At 41.0% G+C, this 23,030-nt stretch overlaps 1 protein-coding gene across 2 annotated transcripts in view; it reads left to right on the forward strand.

The window, feature by feature from the left end:
* LOC136875028 (facilitated trehalose transporter Tret1-2 homolog) overlaps positions 1 to 23,030 on the forward strand; it is a 385,514-nt gene that overhangs the window by 325,204 nt on the left and 37,280 nt on the right. For both annotated transcript variants that reach the window (XM_068228023.1, XM_067148751.2), the window contains one exon: positions 20,911 to 20,992. In XM_068228023.1, coding sequence (XP_068084124.1) covers positions 20,911 to 20,992 — 82 coding nt within the window. The remainder of the gene's footprint in view (positions 1 to 20,910; positions 20,993 to 23,030) is intronic.

The raw sequence follows: 23,030 nt of genomic DNA on the forward strand, positions 1-23,030 counted from the left end.
CACGCCCGGCAGAAGTAGGCATAATTTTTGAAAAGCGGAAAACCGAGCCCGACAGCTGCAGATTCCGGAGATAGTGGGTTGTCGGTAGCCCTGAAAATGGTTTTCCGTGGTCTCCCATTTTCACACCAGGCAAATGTTGGGACTGTACCTTAATAAAGGCCATGGCCACTTCCTTCCTACTCCTAGCCTCTTTCTGCCGCATCGTCGCCATAAAACCTATCCGTGTCGGTGCGATGTAGAGCAACTTGTAGAGGAGGGAGAGAAAAGCGGAAACAATATTCTTTTCGGCACTCCATGTCGTACGATGTCGGCATGTAAAAGATCTCTGGCCGATCTGAGTGGCTCTGACAGTATAATCGTTTGGCCTTCTGACCGCAAAAGGCGGGTTCGATCCCGGTTCAATCCAGTGGTATTTGAAAGAATTCGAAGACGCCAGCCTCGTGCCAGTAAATTTATCGCCACGTAAAATAACTCCTGTGAAAAGACAGTGCCACCTTGGCTACTCCAAAAATTGTTAAAGTATTTAGTGGGACGTAAAACTAACAAAGTGGATTGCCCAATTGAAATCCGTTTCTCGACTATTACGTGATATAAAATTGAAATTGACACACAGAAAGCGTAGATAAGGTGAAATAAAAATATGTGCGCACTGTAAAAGAGACCGATAAAAAAGATGATACGTCAATTCGCAATGACTGCATGACAGTTTTACATCAGCTATTAGTTCTTAATCTATGCAATAAAAATGTTCAAGTTACTGGCGTAAAATAAGTTATTGATTTTATATCCCCACTAACTATTTTTACGACTTCCATACACGTAGAACTAGTTGAATTTTGTCCCACAGGAGTTATTTCATGTGTTACTATACGAGTATCTACCGACATGAGACTGATGTATTTGAGCACCTTCAAGTACCACCAAACTCAGACGGGATCGAACCTGATATGAAAGCCAATGCTCTCCCATCTGAGCCACGCAGTCCGGCTAATACTATAAAATTAGTTTTATTATTTTCTTTTTACAAGTTGCTATACGTCGCACCGACACAGATAGGTTTTATGGAGACGATGGGATATGAAAGGGCTAGGAGTGGAAAGGATGCGACCATGGCCTTAATTAAGGTACAGCCACAGAATTTGCCTAGTGTGGAAATGGGAAACCAGCTAACAGCTGCACACCCCTAACCGCACGGCCGACTCGCTCGAAATAAGCGGGAATCTCTTGGACAAAGTACGAAGTAGACGAACATGGACAATATTACTTCATCACTACCACGTCGTAATGAACTGAATAATATGGGTTCAGTGCATACGTTCGTAGCGTTTATGTATATATATTGAACCCGTTGACATTTTTTCAGTCCGTTATGCCATTGTCATTGCTTGGTTTATTGTTTCGTGTTGGTGGAAACACAGTAAACTCTAATTCTGCATACATCCTGGATATTTTGCAGCCGAAACGAGACGGAGTGTCAAAGTGAAATAAAACCATTTCCGTCACATTCTGCTCTTCGAGATTAACCGAGAGTCATATACAGAAAAGGCGGAAACAATTTGTGCTAAGTACTGAGCCAATGCAACTGCTGAAATTACGGAAAGGGAATGGTTTTATCGTTTCTGACTTATCTGATGATCTGCGGTCAGGAGGACCGTCACATTTCGACGAGAATCGCTTACGAGAGGTTATTTATGCGAATCTCCGGGATTTGATAGAAACAGTCAAGCAGAGTGCACTACTTGCAGGTGCAAGAATTGTACTGGATGCATGGGTACCGCATGTGTTAATTAGTATGGAATATAAAAATCAGTGTGTATATGTACGTGCGTCATTGCTTGCTCGTCACAGATTAGCTTGTGATCAGCACCAATTTTTTCTTGGGCATATTGTTAAAAAAAGTGTCTGTAGGTTAACACAAGGAAGAGGAAAGAGTAGCTAAGCCCAAACAAGAAAGAAGATCCCTGTACAAAGGACAGTGCACATAAAGAAAATATCAGACTGTGCATCTGGTGAAACAAACAGGGAATCCTTCACCATGAATTGCTTCCAAGGAAGGAAACGATCAATGCTGTGGCGTGTAGCCAACAACTGAGACTACTCGCCGCCGTTATTGATGACAAACGACCTGCACGTCCAGTGAAATACCCGCCATCGCCAACATTCGGCCAAATTAACCAAATAAGCTATTGAAGAACTCTGCTGGGAAATTATTCCGCACCCTCCCTAAAGCTCCGACCTTCCACCTACCGATTTTCACCTTTTCAGATCTCTCTCTAACCACATTCATGGACACAGATAGGTCTTATGGTGACAATAAGACAGGAACGGGATAGGAGTGGGAAGGAAGCGGCCGTGGGCTTATATTAAGGTACAGTCTCAGCATTTGCTTGGCATGAAAATGGGGAAACACGGAAAACAATATTCAGGGCTGCTGACAGTGGGGTTCGTACCCACTCAGCTATCGAGCTCGGCAGAAGTCTTTTCTGATGAAACTGTTGTTGATAGTTGGATCAATTATTTAATCAACTCAAAACCACAGCAATTCAAAGGCGCGGCATCGAAGGCCTCCCCCAATGGAATGAAATGGCGTATGGCTTTTAGTGCCGGGAGTGTCCGAGGACAAGTTTGGCTCGCCAGATAGAGGACTTTTGATTTGATTCCCTAGGCGACCTGCGCGTCGTGATGAAGATGAAATGATGATGAAGACGACACATACACCCAGCTCCAGTGTCAGTGGAATTAGCCAATTATGGTTAAAATTCACGACTCTGCCGGGAATCGAACCCAGGACCCCAGGACCCCTGGGACCAAAGGCCAGCACGCTAACCATTTATCTATGGAGGCGGGCACCATTGATAATGTAGGAGCCCGCCTGATGGCCATGACCATTAAGGCTTCATGAGTTCTGTATGGTCTGACACCATGGTTAGCCGGGTGGAGTCCCGATGGGAAAATGTCGCCATCAGATTGCTGTTTGTAATAAATGGGACAACGGTGTAGAATTGTCATATTTGTCACATTACACTGTATATTTTTCGATTTCGGACAAATTGATTATTAAAGAGGGAAAATTTTGATAAATTTTTATATCCGAAAGACGGATAAGTTAAAAAGTATACAGATAGATTAAATTTTAAGTCTTTTAGATGCACAAGTAAAACAGATGGCTGTATTAGCCAAAGAACAATCGTTGCAGATGAAGTAGTGGTGGCACTGCTTGTCAGGATTTAATAACTTCAAAGTCGTGCCGTGTTCATAATTTTAACGCTGCAAGCCTGCACCTGTCGCTTAACTCTAACTCCTTTAATTAAATCTGGTGCCGATATAACAAATAGCAACGGGGGTGAAGTGAGATTCTACATCGACAACAGTGTATATGGAAAATGGCTACACTAGCTCAATCAGTAACAAATACGACTGGTATATCGGATAATATTGTTGTTTTTGATCCAAGTTTAACGTCTAGGACGTGTTTGGTCACCTTTTCCAAGTATTTAGCCGACCGCACGGTTTAGGAGCAGCTTCTTACTTTGACGTCCTGTGTTCGATGTAGGGGACCTTTCTTCGATCTGAGCGCTGGTCCGAGGTCCAGTCAGCCTATTTCAGGACAACTCAGGATGTAGCTGACGGTGAGTTAGATAGAAAAAAATCAACAACAAGAAAAACGGCCCAAAGGATTCATTACGCTGACCCAACGTAACCTCGTATTCATCAGGCCTTAGTATTGGTAGGCCAAGATTTATCAGGGCCATAGTGCTTTGAATTAGGTTTATTTGTGTGTTTGTTTCCCGAGTGTTCATAAATATATGAACGATGTGTGTATTTTAGCCTCAACCACAAACACCCTGGATAAATAACAGACTGACATCGACATTTCATACATTTACATGTCTCACTGATTACTAAGGAACCGGGCGAGTTGGCCGTGCAGTTAGGGACGGGTAGCTCTGAGCTTGCATCCGGAAGATAGTGGGTTCGAACCCCACTGTCGGCAGCCCTGAAAATGGTTTTCCGTGGTTTCTCATTTTCACACCAGGAAAATGATGGGGCTGTTACTTGATTAAGGACATGGCCGCTTCCTTCCCACTCCTAGGCCTTTCCTATCCCATCGTCACCATAAGACCTATGTGTGTCGGTGCGTCGTAAAACAGATTAAAAACTACTAAGTATTACCAAATGGACAAAGCTTAACTACAAAAATCTTCTTCCTTTTCTTATTCCATATTTTACACACATGAAATGGCCCAGTTTTATGACCGGTTGATTTGTATGACGCCCACCCTACGTGGAGGGATATATTCAAATATCATCTGTTACTATGGTTGATGCTAGAGTGATATACTATGCATTTGAAGAGATGTATGTAACAAAAAAAAATAACACCAGTCCCTCAGCCAGAGGAATTAAGATGCGCCTAAAATCAATGGTTTAGCAAAAACTCGAACTAGGGTTCCTATGAACCGAAGGCCTCACTGTTGACCGCTCAGTGGAAGAACCGAAGCAAAACCAAGAAATTCAAAGATATAACATTTTAATGCTCTAAGGCTGTAAATATATACGACAGTGATAAAGAATGGGGTACAAAATGAAGGTTATTAAATAAAACACACTACATTCGTGACTCATGCCAGGTTTCTTCAACTCCGTGTTAAAGTTTACTTAACAAGTGTTAAGTAACAATTGCTAATAGTTTAAGACTTCCGTACCAAGACGTTAGGTATCAAAATGGGATTAAACGTTAAGCAAAAAAAAAATAAATAAATAAATAAATAAAATAAAATAAAAAAAGGGGGTTAAAAAAGCAATGTACATTTAAATATTATAGCAGTTGTATAGTATTTTTTGAAGTGATTCCACATATTATATTACACCCTTCCGGGCTTCGAATGGATGACCCACGCATAAGAATGCCTCCACGTAACGGTGTAAACACCCACGGATGAGATTGGATTGAAGAGCGGGTCGAATTGCCTAACGAGCTTCGAACCGCTCCCCTTCCTACTTTCTGTGCCGGCCCGGCAGCCTGAGCACTTGGGGGAGTGGTACGTTCGAAAGAAAGAAACAATTACTTAAGATGGAGCCTTATGTCTATAATATGAAAGTAGGATCTCTGGGTTCAAATGCCTAGTGGATACTGCTTAGCACTGCTACAAATGACAAGAATCATAAAATAGGGGTTGCGAATACGAATTTATTCAAATACGACATATTAAAGAAGTTGACACAGCTCTATACAAAGAATTCTCCACATATGGGAGGAAAATAAAATAATGATCACTTCAAAATATGAATCGCCCATGGGCGTCGTCTGCATAACAGTATGATTGAGGTTTTTGCGATTTGCTATCGTTCATCTTTCCTCATTAGTTCAGACCGTTCACGAAATTTTTATATTATTCTGTCGATCACACCGTGAGATGATCTGATGTCCCTATTCACAAATTACTTGTTGTTCTTAGCACGAACATAACCGGGGCCTACGCTACATAATTTTCATATTAAAAGAAACATTTACATGATACACAAACAAACACACATACCATTTAGCTAAACCCCGGACTCCTCATCTATCACCAAGACCACGCAACGTGCACATAGGTTCTGTTTGAACTCAAAAATATATGCACATAATTACGAAACATACACAGATATATGGATATATACTCTTCATGCACAAAGGAGAGCCATTCCTAGAAAGAAACAGCGTGGTTATCAATGTCTCCGGCCCAAGGCGCACGCCTGGAGCAGCTCGCTCAAGGGCGCCATCATAATCCGGAGTCGAACTGGCCGACTCCCGACCGAGAGGTACTGTGGGTTTCTGTAAATCCCTAGAATAGCTCCAGTCTCATATCACCGGATATCTGGGGGAGATCCCTACTCATTTATTAAATACCTTTAAAAATCACCGTGATATTATCATTATACAAGTATTCTTAGCTAAGCCATTTAAACCAAACAGAAGAGCGCGGGTAGACCCAGAGCTCCAAGTCTTAATACGGCGGTACAAAGGGATCCCTCTGTCACGAGGGTGAGAGCCAGACATTCACACAAAAAAAAAGGAAGGGCGGCCATTCACTTCGCACGGCCATTTCTCATTCATTGGCCACGCCAGATTCTTCTCTCCCTCACACGTCCACCCTTTTCGTCTCGGGGACATATATCCATGGCCCACTTCATTTGCTTATTCATATTATCGTGGAATTCCCATGAAATACTCTTTTATTCTCTCCCTTCTCATTATTAACGCGGAACGTCGACTGTGGGCACGATCACTTCTAACTCATCTCATCGTAAATTCCTCGGGCATTCGGCCCTCTCACTACGTCTCATATTGCGTATCTTCTTCCCTTGGGCATAGGGCTCTCATGACCCCTTCAGTCCACCTTTTCACACTCCTCGCTCCTACCACAGGAAATATACCTATATTTAAATCTTCTGACCAAAGATTAGGGACTCCTGCCCCTGGGTCTCACGCCGGCTATAGATTAAAAAAAAAACACTCCAAACCATTCCGGCCAATTACTCAAAAATCACGGGAGACTTGCACATGGTTCCTCACACCTACTTAAATAACACAACATATACCTCTCTCGGTCGGGATTTCTTCTTTCTTGCTGTACATGCACTGATCATATGTGTAAGCTAGGCATGCATTGTCTGACTGACCCATGAGTTTCTCTGGCATATACGACAGCCACGTGGGACAGTAGCTACCAACATTTTGACATGGTTTTCCCTGCTCGCCAGCATTATTGTTCCAGCCACCCCTACGGGAAACTCAAATATTCTCCTAACCTTGTTCCCATATTTGCTAGGACATTCTACATATTACTAGAAATATAACCCTCACGATAAGCTAATCATTAAGAAAAAAAAAAGAGTCGTCCGGGAATTTAGCTCCCCTGAATTTACTTCAACTATCTAAAGATCAATAAAATTTCCATATATGAGTTGATTGTGTGTGTGTAGTTATAGAGAATATTATGAGTGGAATTTTGTAAATAATATGAATTTATTAAGGATGAGATGTGTGTTTAATAGAAAAAATGTTAATGTAAATTGTATAATACTGTATTTTAGAAAAAGCCCGCCTGTTGGCCGTGATCATTAAAGCGTTAAAGTCTAAACGGTCTGACACTGAAGTTAGCCGGTTCGAGTCCTGTTGGTGGAACAAATGTTCACCAACAAAATGTTGGCCGGCAGGGTAGGGGAGGTGGCGGTATACAATTTCTAATCACTAGATTGCGTGCGAAAAGCCTGGATTAAATTCCAAAGCTCTCCACAGTGCTCATATTTAGTGAGGGTGTATGACACGGTGATTCGTCCGTCGGATGGGGACGTTAAGCCTTAAGCAGACCCCTTCCTCACATACGTTCAAATTAAATCTGTAGTTACGTTTGTCCCGTATTCAATAACGCTTTTGTTGCCTCTTACTGTACATATTTACATCTTAGTGGTGTCCGCTAACCATAACCTATAAAAATGTCCACCATGTATGACAAATTCCAATTCCTCCTATCATATATATCACGTCATTCATTTCATCTCATTAACTCCTTTAATCAAGTTCACGTCAGGAAGGGCATCCGGTCATAAAACACCGCCACGACAGATTCATCTCAACTCATATCCGACCCCATAGAGAAACGGGACAAGGGTTGGACAAACAAACAAACACTGTACGGTATTTTAGGAAAAATATCTTCTTTTCTTTTTAATTTAAAATTTAGTCGTAGAGAACAATGTATTTTTGTGTATCATTTGTCACCGAGGTAGACACTTCATTTGCAAATAAAGTATTTTGATTTTGAAAAGTCCCCTGTGTCACGAACACATTTCCTACACTTGTTACGAAACAAATGAATAATACATTTTCACATATCCGCCTGAACGCATTTGGCAGTGAGCGTCTTTTGTTTCTTTACGTACAGCGCTCCAAGCAGTATATTGGAATTGTAATTTGGCATACATGGGAGACATTGTTACAGGTCAGGGCCTCTCAGGGTGCATGCGCCTGGTGCATGCACTGTGCACGGTGCAAAAGACGACTTCGCTTGGTTGACCAGAGTGCAGACCCCCACTCCTCGATTTGGAGCAATAGCGCTGTCTCTCTCTCTTTCCCCACGCCTGTCTCGCTCGCTCCCGCTGTCTCCCTCTTCCTCACTTGCTCCGTAGCGCTCCAAATCCGAGATGAGTTGAGCCGAGCTTAGCCGAGTAGCCGAGTAGCCCAGAGACGTAGCGTTGGTCCGAGCCGAGCCGAGTGGGACCGATGTCCAGTGCACAGGAACTCTGCGCCGCTGTTTGCACGCGTGAGATTTTGGGAGTTTGAGAGACCCTGTTATAGGTTATGGTTAGCGGACACCACTAAGATGTAAACATGTACACTAAGAGGCAACAAAAGCGTTATTATAATGAATACGGGACAAACGTTACTACAGATTTAATTTGAATGTATGTGAGTGTGCTTGAAAAGTAAAAGTAAAAGGACGGACGGGGTTATATTACAAGATTCGATATATTCTTATATGGGTGCAATCTACGGCTTCTACAACACCAGGAAAATATGATATACTTAATATAAGTTGAATGATTTTCGGGCATTGTTTTACTGCGGAGAACATAGCGTTGCCAATGCTGCAATGACAGAAGATTCTCTTTGCAAAATTCTACACTCTTGCCTTGTACTCATGAACATAGTCTCGTACAATTACTGGAAAAAATTCTGAAGCAAAATATCAAAGAACTATAATCAACTGCTGCTATGGAAACACTGATGTTTCAATCTATGGGAAACCTTAACCTATTTTTCAATTTCTTCTAGTACCTTGTTCATTAGACCTTAGGTTATTAGGCATCATTGTACAAAACTTCTTCTCACAACTGTGAAAAAGTTTTTTCTTAGTATGGGTCGTCTTGTTTTCTTCAGTTTATAATTAGTCCTCATACAGCAAAAAAGCTTCAAACTTACGATATCTAGGTGCTACCATTTTGAAATTTTAACAGCTGTTAAACACAGGGCTGGTGCCACGTTAATTTAACACGCGTATTTACAGTTTTTTAGTGTTAACAATTCTTGATGAAACGGCTATTTTGTTAAATTGTGTGTTAAGTCTATTGAACTGCTGTGTTAATACTTAGAATTCGTTGAAGAAACTAGGCCTGATTATATTATTGTAATCATAGCGATGGGACATCCAGAATCCGATCCATGGCGATGCGACTTTTCATTTTAAAAGCCCCGCGTGCATTGGTCCGATGGGAAGCCAGTGACGGTGACACTAAGCTATCACGTCCCGATTTGGTGTTCATGCGGCAGTAAGAGAGTGCTCTGATGTGCAGAGCTACCCTACACCGTTGCCTTCTGTAACTGAATTCCTCATTAAGTGACTTCTCCACGTAAGACGACCTGTTAGTGTTATCTAATCTCTTGCTCGAAGACGACCCTACACCAAGATCTCCGTGGAGACAATGTGAGCAGTGTGCCAAACCCATAATATCAGAACGTTTTACAAGTTTAGCAAGTGCTTCTTAAATACGCCATTAAGAAGTTGCTGGCATTGCCCCAGGCCTCATTAACGTGCCCATTAGCGATTCGCTATTGTTTCTGCTCTCCGACCCAGCATATACTGCACTACATCACGAGTCTCTGCTTTGCCTAATTCAGTCACTGCTACTTAACTCCCGCGCCATAACGGGAGTTAACCCATCGCTGTGAACCTATGGAAGTCTGATGTGGCAAGAGGTCAACAGCGTTTATATGATCCGTAAAATGTTTATTACACCAGGCTCATGAAAGCAGAAAGGAAAAATAAATCCTTATGGAAAGGGAAACGTTTTAATGAAGAATATTTTACTGAAACCTGTAGTTCACACTGTCTGCCTCGCGGGAGAAGGGGTTGCGAGCATGACTCTTACCGAAAGGCCTCGGGGTCGGGATTTTTACCTGAATCTCGGAGCTAATTCGAGGTCCACATAGCCTACGTGAGAACTGGGTAGCCGAGAATGACGGCCGAGAGGTTTCATCGTACTGACCACGTGTCATCTTGTAATCTGCGAACTATCGATCTGAGCAGCTGTTGCTTCTTCAATCAATCAATCAATCAATCAATCAATCAATCAATCAATCAATCAATCAATCAATCAATCAATCAATCAATCAATCAATCAATCAATCAATCAATCAATCAATCAATCAATCAATCAATCAATTAATCAATCAATCAATCAATCAATCAATCAATCAATCAATCAATCAATCAATCAATCAATCAATCAATCAATCAATCAATCAATCAATCCTGATATGCATTTAGGACAGTCGCCCAGGTGGTAGATTCCGTATCTGTATTATCCTAGCCTTTTCTTAAATGATTGCAATGAAATTCGAAATGAATTAAACATCTCCCTTGGCAAGTTACTCCAATCCCTAACTCTCCTCCCTATAAACGAATATTTGCCCCAATTTGTCCACTTGAATTCCAACTTTATGTTCATATTGTGATCTTTCCTACTTTTGAAGACACCACTCAGAATTATACATCTACTAATGTCATTCTACGTCATCTCTCTACTGACAGCTCCACACATACCACTTAGTTGAGCAGTTCGTTTCCTTTCTCCCAAGTCTACTTAGCCCAAACTTTGCAACATTTTGGTAAAGCTACTCTTTGGTCGGAAATCACCCAGAACAAATGTAGCTGTTTTTCTTTGGATTTTTTTCCAGTTCTTGAATCAAGTAATCCCGGTGAGGGTCCCATACACTGGAACCATACTCTAGTTGGGGTCTTACCAGAGACTTATATGCCTTATCCTTTACATCCTTACTACAACCCTTAAACACCCTCATAACCATGTGCAGAGAGCTGTACCCTTTATTTACAATCATATTTATGTGATAACCCCAATGGAGATCTTTCCTTATATTAATACCTAAATACTTACCGTGGTCCCCAAAAGGAACTTTCACCCCAACAACGCAGTAATTAAAACTGGAGGGACTTTTCCTGTTTGTGAATCAACCCCACTTTTAACCCCGTTAATCATCATACCATTGCCTACTGTCCATCTCACAACATTAGCGAGGTCATTTTGCAGTTTCTCACAATCTTGTAACCTATTTATTACTCTGTACAGAATTACATCATTTGTTTCGACTTCTTTACTGATATCATTTGTATTCGTATATAAGGAAACATAAAGGTCCAATAATACTGCCTTGATGAATTCCCCTCTTAATTATTACAGGCTCAGATAAAGCTTCGCCTACTCTAATTCTCTGAGATCTGTTTCCTAGAAATATAGCCACCCATTCAGTCACTCATTTGTCTAGTTCATTTGCACTCATTTTTGCCAGTAGTCTCCCATGATCTACCCTATGCATTGCCCTAAATAGGTCAATCGCAATACAGTCCATTTGACCTCCTGAATCCAAGATATCTGCTATATCTTGCTGGAATCCTACAAGTTGAGCTTCAGTTGAATAACATTTGTTAAGCCCGAACTGCCTTCTATCAAACCAATTTTTAATTTCCCAAAGCTTACATGCAATACATGTCAAACTGACTGGCCTGTAATTTTCAGCTTCATGTGTATCATCCTTTCCTTTATACAAGGGAGCTACGGCAACTCTCCATTCATTAGGTATAGCTCCTTCATCCAAACAATAATCAAATAAGTATTTTAGATATGGTACTATATCCCAACCCATTGTATTTAGTTTATCCCCCGAAATCTTATCAACCCCAGCTGATTTTCTAGTTTTCAATTTTTTATCTTATTGTAAATGTCGTTGTTATCATAGATAAATATTAATATTTTTTTAGTTTTAGTCACCTCTAAGGGCCATTAGGCCTGTAGTGCCATAGGGTCATTATTATTATTATTATTATTATTATTATTATTATTATTATTATTATTATTATTATTATTATTATTGGCCGATTTCTTGGCTGAATTTTCAGAGTAATGACCTCCGATGCAGAGGGACCCGGGTTTGGTTCTCGGCCGGGTCGGGGATTTTAACTTCGTGTAGTAAATTCCTCTGGCTAATGGGGGATGTTTGTGTTAAGTCTTAACACACGTCTTCATTTACACAAAACACACCACACTAGAAACCATCACAGAAACACGCAATAACGAACACATCCCTCCTCACAGGATTGACATTAAGAGAGTCGTGCGGCAGTTATACGACTAAATCCATATTAGGTGCCAACCCAATGTAATTAGGGAAAGGCCAGAGAAAGGAAAGAGAAGAAGAAGAAGAATTAAAAACCAGTACCTCATTTTAAGTCTTTCCTTTGAAAGGATGAGGCTTTCCCTTTAGTCGGAGGTCTAAACGTTAAAACTCTACTTAAATACGATAGTTATACTAAAAAGAGAATTACAGGTAATGCTGTATACATTGATGGGAGAATCACTACCTGAGCTACGTCTTTTGGAAGAGTGAATAGTAAAAAGAACGGAGAAATTACCTTGAGAGATCTGTGGTTGACTTACGTGGCGGCAAGACACCGAGATATTTCTCTGGTGTCAAGCTAATGTCGTGGCATTGACGGCACTCGAAGAACGGACTTCATGGACGTCAGGTCAACAGATCTAGGCAAAGCCTTAAGTTATCTGACTGTAACAGTGCAACAGTAGTCGAATGTTAACCAGAGCTACAAGGTGATCTGAGAATAAAAATGCTGAATGTCACTGATCTGACGTTATATTTCTAGAAAATAGATCTCAGAGATTTAGAGTAGGCGAAACTTTATCTCACCCTGTAATAATTAAGAGGGGAATCTTACATATACACAGTTCATTAAATAAAATAAGAGGAATTTAATTATCATAATACCTAACTGGATAAATTCACAGCAGTGCATAGTTACATTGTAACTTACTGGTACAAGCTGTAAAAGTAGATGGAACTTTAGCATGACGCTTCCGTTATGGAGCAAAGCAAGAGTTAAAATCCGGAGCGTAACTACATCGTAACTGGTCGTAATTATTCCGAATTAGTACAGTCAGTAGGCTTAAGAGTTCAAATATGCAAATGTGACGGTCACTGTCAGCAAACACCCAGGCATCTGGTTCCCTCTACATCTTCGACAGGGATGTAATAGCTGAATGACACTGTCTCTAACTTCTCACCAATGCTGCCGTGGTTCGAATCCTAGCCAATGAAATGACTATTTTTGAAATGAAAAGTTACATGACTGGTTCTCGGATTCCATATAAGAAATTGGAGGTCCCGTGGCCATCATCATCAGAAAGAATAGTCACGTACTAACACAATGTTAGCTTAGTTTTTCAGCTTCCATCATAGGTCTGCGAAACCAGGCCGTTCCTAATTTTAGGTTCGAGTTGTAAGCTGACAGCCGATGAATTGGGTATGGTGTATCACCTGGTATTTCTTATCCTGTCTCTAGAAATAAGGTGGAACAGTGATCATTTCCTAGTCCTTCCTTCCTTATTAGCGATACTCCTAGTAATCGCACAATAAGACACTTCTAGATAGTTTTCAAAACGTGTATCCATAGGATCTCGCAACTGGAAGGTACTCATGCTTCTAGAGTGCACAGAAAGTAACAATGGTGCCGGAATTGGAAATCAAACTTCAGATTCTCGAATGAGTCACAGTTGTTTCCAGTCTGTGAATTTCGCTGTTCGTGAAATAATAGCTGTTTGTAGCGCCGAATATCATTGTTTTAGGAGGAAGTGCAAATGGACAACCATCCTCCCTTAACCCGATTCACATGAAAATGGAAGAGGTCCAACCCTCCAAGGAATGAAGGCATCGACAAAAGAAGGGCATGACCCCCCAAAGGCTTGAAAATTTAAGACACCGTAGGCGTCGCAAAGCTAAAAATGCCAGAGTTGGAGTTGGCCAGGCGAGGGCGGGTAATAAAAGTGAGGAGACTGACAAGTAAGTAGAAGCAATATCAGTGTCAGCTAGAGACCAAGTGATCAACAAACCGTTCTCACAAATTTAGAGCCCGTAGGAATCCCATCCTCATCCTCAGAACCAGCCCCTTTTAGTCACCTTTTATGAAATGCTGGTGATACCGTGGATTCTACCGTCCTGATCCACTGTGGTGAATACTGTTATCGTATAGGATATTTCATGATTACCATTAAAACACTACGTTAAATGTTGGCAATACTGGTCTGGTCACGTAGCTGCGAGTTTATATTAGGGAGATAGTGAGTTCGAACACCACTGTGGGCAGCCATGAAGATGGTTTTCAGTGGTTTTCCATTTTTATACCAGGCAAATGCTGAGCCTGTACCTTAATACGACATTGGCTGCTTCCTCCCCAGTCCTGGACCTTACTTATCCCATCGTCCACGTGACATTAAAAACCTTACAAAAATATTCGTTGAATGTGATTAGATCTAATCGAAGTATAATAGTGCATAATAAATTTCAATAATAATGAGAAAATTCGTTCAATCAAATTTAATGTATAAATATATTTCAATAGGCGCTCTCTATGCTGATGGCATTATATCCTGGAAACAAAAATGAATGTCACTTGATATCAAAGAATAAAGTGAGTACGGTAACTGGATCATTTGTGGGTTGAGAGTTATTTTGCAACCTGCATGTTTCATGTGGTTATCTTTAACCTATTAGTCATTGGTTTAAAGCTAATTTCCGCCCTATAGTTGCACAAACATCACCGATTTTATCCGTCATTAATCATTAACATAAACAAAACAGCGCAAATCACTTTCCTCGTTAACAACAGCTGAAAGCCTGTAACACATGTACCAAATCGCATGTATGGGTGGGACAAATGTGGCAAGAGCTGATTATTATTAGTAGACAAGAACACATGGTCATTCATAGCAGAAACATAGAAGAAACATCAGCATAGTTCTATTTTGAAACTGTAGCTCAGCAAAATAGAATATTTACTTTTTATAATAATGTTATTTGCTTTACGTCCCACTAACTACTTTTACGGTTTTTAGAGACGCCGAGGTGCCGGAATTTAGTCCCGCTGGAGTTCTTTTACGTGTCAGTAAATCTACAAACACGAGGCTGACGTATCTGAGCACCGGACCGAGCCCAGGATCGAACCTGCCAAGTTGGGGTCAGAAGGCCAGCGCCTCAACCGTCTGAGCCCCTCAGCCCGGAAAATTTACTTTTGTTAACATAAACATTCAGACTTTGTCTCTATTTTAATTCAGGAATTTCGTATCTCTAGGCCACCATCTCTATGTTAGCTCCCTGTGCGGACCAGTGGAAAAGTGTCGGCATCCAGTTCACAAGATTATGAATTCAAATCCGGCAGGAGTAATCTAATTTTTGAAGGCGAGAATAAAATCCACTCAGCACTCCATAGTCTACGATGTCGACATATGCAAGATCTTTTGGATGACACATTTGGTTTTTAATCGACAAAATTAAAACCCAGCTATAGATCGCACAACAGACGTCCATTTATCTGCCATCTCGTAGAGTATAAATGTTACGTCGAAATTGACATGCATGTAATCTAAATGAACTCAAAGCACACGGTTATCATTATTATTATTATTATTATTATTATTATTATTATTGTTGTTGTTGTTGTTGTTGTTGTTTTTCTCTGTTGTGTACTGGTTAGCGAGATTAGCAGCCATCTTCGGAGGCCTGGGTTCGACTCACGGTTCTGCCACGAAATTTAAAAAGTTGTACGAGGGCTAGAACAGGGTCTACTCAGCCTCTGGAGGTCAACTGAGTAGAGGGGATTCGATTCCTCGAAGTGATTTTCCGTGGTTTTCCACTTCTCTTCCGGCAAATACTAAGGCCAAGGCCGCTTCCTTCCCTCTTCTTGTCTATCCCTTTCAATCTTCCCATCCCCACCCCCCACAAGGCCCCTGTTCAGCATTGCGCGTGAGGCTGCCTGGGTGAGGTACTGGTCCTCCTTCCCAGTTTTATACCCGATCCAAAGTCTCACGCTCCAGGACACTGCCCTTGAGGCGGTAGAGGTGGAATCTCTCGCTGAGTCCGAGGGAAAAACCAACCCTGGATGGTAAACAGATTATGAATGAAAGATTATTATTATTATTATTATTATTATTATTATTATTATTATTATTATTATTATTATTATTATTATTATTATTATTATTGAAACAGAGTCATCCCAATTTTCCATTTAATTAGACTTCTACAAATGTTCATATCTGGCTTTAAATTGGTTGCGTATCTAGAGGGAGCAGTGGACATGATTTCCCAGCAGGCAAGCGCATATCATCCCGTGTATTTTCAGTAATAATTTGATCATTCCCTTTCGTGTCTACTTTCAAGTACGTTTCCGGTTGTAAATGATTATAGTAAATGTTTCGCTTTTCGATCTGGTAACAGGATGCCAGAACAACAACGCTGTGGCTTGTTCACGGACCGTACATGGCAGGTAATGGAAATGTTACTATTTCCTGCTAATATTGTGTCACAATTTGTTATTCTTGCAGCTTATTCATATATATCAAAAAAAGACAGTGAGTATTCCCTGGACAGATTCGAAAACTAACGGGACGATTATTAAATAGTTATATGGAGCCGAAAGGATGCAGTAGTACCGTAGGGAAGTATACAGGATGAAGCGTAATTCGCGCACTCGGGCGTCGCAGCGCGACTCCTCACATGCCAGCAATAAAAAAATGTCTCTTACAAAATTTCGTCTTGCGAGTATATCCGGTAGAAAACGGACGTTAAAGAGTAGCAATCTGGCAACACTGTAACCATATGTAGGGTAACTACCGCTGTCAGTACGTTCACGTCGTGCTGTACAGTTGGTGCAGTGGTATAGAGTTTTTGGTTGGCAAGTAGGTGGTCGATGGTTCGATCCTTCTTTGAGGCGCATTTTTTATTTGCTAATTTCCATCTGACATTCATCATCATCATCATCATCATCCGTTTACCTTCTAGGTTCGGCTTTTCCCTCGGACTCAGCGAGGGATCCCACCTCTACCGCCTCAAGGGCAGTGTCCTGGAGCTTCAGACTCTTGGTCGGGGATACAAATGGGGAGTATGACCAGTACCTCGCCCAGGCGGCCTCACCTGCTATGGTGAACAGGGGCCTTGTAGGGGGATGGGAAGATTGGAAGGGATAGGCAAGGATGAGGGAAGGAAGCGGCCGTGGCCTTAAGTTAGGTACTATCCCGGCATTCGCCTGGAGGTGAAGTGGGAAACCACGGAAAACCACTTCGAGAATGGCTGAGGTGGGAATCGAACCCACCTCTACTCAATTGACCTCCCGAGGCTGAGTAGACCCCGTTCCAGCCCTCGTACCACTTTTCAAATTTCGTGGCAGAGCCGGGAATCGAACCCGGACCTCCGGAGGGTGGCAGCTAATCACGCTAACCACTACACCACAGAGGCGGCTTTCCATCTGACATTACCTACTGTAAAACAGTAAGACACCGTTTCTGAGGTCACATGTATCCTACATTTACAACATAATAATAATAATAATAATAATAATAATAATAATAATAATAATAATAATAATAATAATAATAATAATAATAATAATGCATTGAGATACGTACTAAACAGCATGTGGTTACCAGACGCAGTGTTGAAAGGCAGAATTATTGGGACCATGGTGATAACACATACAAATTGTAACCGAGTTTGGACATTATTCGCAGAGCACGTTGCTAGGCCTACTAGTAACGTAAGGCCCTAACGAAATGTAATGGATCTGAACGAGGCAAGAATAATAGTTGGTACTAATCTATGGGACCACTGGAGGAGGGTACAAAAGAAAACAGGTTTCACATCTAGTAGATGAAGTGGTGCGAATAAATTCACGCCCACGACGTGGAAAGGGCGCCTTTCAAAGCTGACCAATGAAAACGATTGTTCGTCCATTTCAAAGATCGTAGTATGTAAGTGCAAATGGTTTCTAGAGGACCCTCTGCAATCGCTGTTGACGATTAAGATGCCAGATACCATACCACCTGGACTACATTTACGAAATAGAAAACATACGCCTCAACCCAGGATCGACCACTCGACCTCCTGCATGCTAACCCAAAACTCTACCCATTGCACCAACTGTACAACACGACTAACTTCTGCTGACAGAGGTAGTTACCCTACATGTGGTTACAGTGTTGCCAGATTGCTACTCTTCAACGTCGATTTTCTGCCGGATACTCTCGCAAGATGAAATTTTGTAAGAGACATTATTGCTGGCATGTGAGGAGTCGCGCTGCGACGCCCGAGTGCGCGAATTACGCTTCACCCTGTAGAGTGCTTGGTAGTAGAATATTCATTGAGAAAGTAGTTATATACATATTTTTTAACTCTTCCATTAGCACCTGCAGGCTGCCACAAAGACAAAGAGCAACTTTCAAATTACGATTAGACATGAACCTTTTGTTTATAGAAATTGAATAATCAAAGAAATAAAGAAAGAAAGAAAGAAAGAAAGAAAGAAAGAAAAGAAAGAAAGAAAAGAAAGAAACAAGAGATAGTATTTAACTGATTCTTAAGGCTTTGGGTTTCAAACGGAAAATATGGGTTACGGTATGTTTTGGAATAATTTTATTTGGCATTAGGTCAGTAGCATTGTATCCAGCATGACATCAAAGTACGTTCCATACATAAAATGTCTAAAGTACTGTACATGGAACACATAATAATAATAATAATAATAATAATAATAATAATAATAATAATAATAATAATAATAATAATAATAATAATAACGGCGTGCGGCCTCCGAAGTGGCCTGGAGCAGGTCTATCGACTTAACGCCGTATGTGCGACCTGCGTGTCTATGAGAATGGGCCCCTACCTGTGATGAATTCTAATGCTGAAGACGGCACACACACCCCGCCCCCGAGCCATTGGAATTAACCAATGAAGGTTAAAATCACCGACCCGGCGGGGAATCGAACCCGCGACCCTCTAGACCAAAGGCCACCACGCTAACCATTTAGCCATGGAGCCGGACACGCAATAGATGAAATATCTATTTTATTCACTTCACAGCATACGCAAAAGAACTTTCAGCAATAAATATCTCGTTTAGAACTTCAGATCAGTCATATGTAAAAACTGGGCAAGGGCAAGGTAAACGTTATCAGATCATCTTAGTAAACATACTATATTGGTAAGAAAAGGGATATGAATAGCCTAAGGGCCAGTTTTTCATATAACACACTTTGTGCCTGTTGATATTTACTGCAACCGAGAATGATGTGGTTAAGATCGGCAAATTCCTCTTCGTCAATGTCGCACATAAGAGAATCCACTACTCTGATCCGGTGAAGATGATTTGGGTAGCAGCCATGACCCTGACGTATGCGTTTGATGGGCGTAAGTTGTCTCCTGCTAAGACGTATTTTGTCAAACCACGGTCTTGTTGGAATGTGAGGCTGATTAGCAGCGTAGTGTCGTCTTTTAATCTCCAGTTATTCGACCAGTCATTGTAATGGTTACGATATTTTATTGCGATTCAGTCCTATTTCACCGTAGTAAATTTGTCGGTAGACATACCAACAAGTAGAATGCCCGTTCGAGATAAAAAAATGACGGATAAACATAAGCTATGATGATGATGACGATGATGATGATGATAAAAACAAACAGTGGTGGGTATTTATACATTCTGTATGTATGTTTAGTCCTCAGCCCTAAGGCTGGTTGGATCCTCAACAGCTCTGCCATCAGCTGTCATAGATGGCCTACACATTGGCGAAGAAGCGTACTAGGGAAATGAGGAGTGAGGGAGTTTCCCGTTACTTTCCTCACCGAGCCAGAAGTTGCTATTACATATCAGTCTGCCAAGCCCAATGAAATTCATGCATCAACCAACCCTATGATCAACATTTTCACACCATTCATAGCAGGGACTGTCTGTATAAGGAATGGCATTACTAGCATCGCTCATACCTCAGTCACTATCATATTGTCAAAGCCAAGGATAAGACTGAGACAGATCAATGAAAGTAACGAAATTTCTCTAGCCTATACAAGAAGACATAGTGCACTGTAAACACAAGGTCCCGCCAGCGAAGGCATAAGGGAAAGAAAATAACATTATTTTCGGAAAAGAATAAATTATTTACAATTCATGGTAAAGAAGAGATGTGTGTTCGAAACTGTATAATATACAGATGATGCCATAAACGTATCTCCAATCTGTGATAAGCGATTTTTTAAAATTTTTTATTTTTAAAAAATCATTTTACCGTACCTGGCCAGAGAGAGGGCGTTACCCTCTAGGTGGCCCGACCCACCCCTTCAGGGTGGGGAATTAAAGCATTTGTAGTTAGTTAGTTTTACCGTACCTATGGATACATACATTTCCACTATAAACAGTTCTTTCAGCGATAAGTTTACAAACATTAAGTATCAACGAACAACGCGCGTCTATAAGTTCCTAATGTAATCTCAGGTAAAACCTGCAAAAAAAAAAAAAAGTTATTTTCATTCTCTTGTAAATGTTTTACCGCTCCGTGCATAGTCTTGAATATTCTTTTAAAATCTGCTTTACATCGCACCGACACAGATAGGTTTTATGGCGATGATAGGATAGGAAAGGACTAGGAGTGGCCGTGCCTTTAATTAAGATAGACCCCCAGGATTTGCGCGGTGTGAAAATGGGAAACCACGTAAAAGTATCTTCAGAGCTGTAGACAGCGGGATTCGAACCCACAATCCCCCGAATGCAAGCCCATAGCTACGTGAGCCAAACTGTACAGCCAATTGCTCGGTATTCTTGTACGTAAGAGTTCTGTTGTTATCTTTGTTTTCTTCTTCCATTTTTTCAAAAAAACCTACAGGATAATTATTGCACTTCATGATAATTTCCATGTTTGGAATGTTCTGAATTGACGACTCAAAATGTAAACAATAGCATAACATAAAATCACGTACAATATTTTAACTGTGTGTGTGTGTGTGTGCTGCAGGGTGCGTCCCGTCACATCATGAAGAAGCCGCAAGAGAAGCAGAGGAACGTGCTATGGCCACAAATGCTTGCCGCCGGTCTAGGTGAGTAAACAATGTTTACCAATGATTATTCAAAGCTAAGTTGAGGTAGAAAATTGGAGACCGTTGTGTTTTTCTATTAGCATTTTGTAGCTGTTGAACATCATAATTATACAATCGAATTTAGCGATCCTGCAAGAGCAAAGTACTAGGACTGTGAGGGCAGTGGCTATGGCAGCTGCCCCAGTATTTGCTTGATGGGAAAATGAGGAATCACAGAAAACGACTTTCAGGCCTGTTATCAGTATGGTTTTACACAAACATCCCCAGAATATTTTGGTTTTATTCGAGAAGTTTAAAATGAGATGCCTTTCCTAACGCCATGTGATTTATCGGATGAAAATTCCACCCTATGATCCACCAGAATTCGAACTTTGGCCAACTGAGTGAAAAGACAACAGCTAAACCATTACATTCCCTGTCCTCCATTCGTTAAAGGGAAGATATGAGCGTATTTTGTAACTTTGAAGTTTCAATTCTATCTCTATCAATTTTCATGCCGCAGTTTGAAAATCACGAGAATGATGCCTGCACATATAGTGAATGAGATCTGTCTAGCTGTATATAAGTTCTAGCAAGTTTCCTGTTTCATAGTAAGGATAACGGCGATTATGATGATCATGATGATGACGACGACGATTGCTGCCTGGGCTGCAAAGTACATGATCATTAGCTCCTTATGATTAAGGGAAGTAGCCTCGGTGGATCAGTAGTAGAGTATGCGACTACTGATCCCCAGTCACGGGTTCCATTCCGACTGAGGTAATCGATTTTTTAAGGACAAATCAAATATCTTGGCATTCCACGGTAAATATTTCTGGTGGTCCGTCTAGCGCCACCTGACAAAATTAAATTAATTCATCCATAGAAACCGTCGGCAGAATTACGAATTCGTTGCTGCATAACAGCACAGTCGGAAGAACAAAATTGGTAGGCTGACCACCTAGATGGCACCATATTAGAAGCGTCTGCAACTCGCAGCTGATGCCATAGATGATAAAGATAACGTTGATCCTTCTTCTTCTTCTTCTTCTTCTTCTTCTTCTTCTTCTTCTTCTTCTTCATTTCTTTCTTTATCCGTTTACCCTTCAGGGTTGGATTTTCCCTCGGACTCAGCGAGGGTCCCACCTCTACTGCTATTATTATTATTATTATTATTATTATTATTATTATTATTATTATTATTATTGCCAGTTTCGTGGTACAGAGGTAGCGTGACAGCTTCCTTACCGGGAAGCTGTAATTTCGATTCCTGACTATTCCAAAGTTTTTAATTCTGGACTGAGGGTTGCACTCATCATTCTGATACAAAATGAGGAGCTGTTGATACAGGGGAATACATACCTGGTGGCGAAAACCAAATAATACTCTCGTTGATGTTATCAGGCTAACTGCGTGACACTCCAATCCCTGCAGGTCATCTGGATGGGCAGCCATCGTCCAGGCAGGCTAAGGACCTTAAAGAGCTGTTGAGCTACAGGTTTATTAATATTATTTATTTATTTAATTGCTGGGGCCATCGAGTTCCACGTTAAGTTTTGATACATTTGACAGTGAACCTTGAGAGAATTCTGGGCTCTTTCTGCGTGGGCCTGCTTGCGCTTCTCATTCCAAGGGACATTGTGCCTTCTTTCCGGTTGTTCGTCTCGTTTTAGCCCATTTGTCACTACCCTTTTTCGGAAAAGACCTCTGTCAAAGGCGCCTTCCGATTTGATCTGTGACACCTGCAGGTCTTCTTTGGTGTTTCTAAACCCCGCCATCGTAGTTTTGAGTCTTGAATATGTGAAAGATTTGTTTGGTTAACCTGTTTCCGTCCATTCATTTGAGATGACCGTAAAATCGTGTCCGTGTTTTGCAGATCATGTCTGTAATGTATTCCATTTTTTTATAAACTTCCTTGTTTGAGCTTTTTTGGTGGATGCCATTCTTGTAGTTGAATCCTATGATTCCCCTAATTATTTATTATGCGCTCCTTTTTCTCCAGTTCTTCGAGGAATCCTTTATTATTATTATTATTATTATTATTATTATTATTATTATT

This window comes from Anabrus simplex, chromosome 1 (genome assembly GCF_040414725.1).
Source record: "Anabrus simplex isolate iqAnaSimp1 chromosome 1, ASM4041472v1, whole genome shotgun sequence".
Lineage (NCBI taxonomy): Eukaryota > Metazoa > Arthropoda > Insecta > Orthoptera > Tettigoniidae > Anabrus > Anabrus simplex.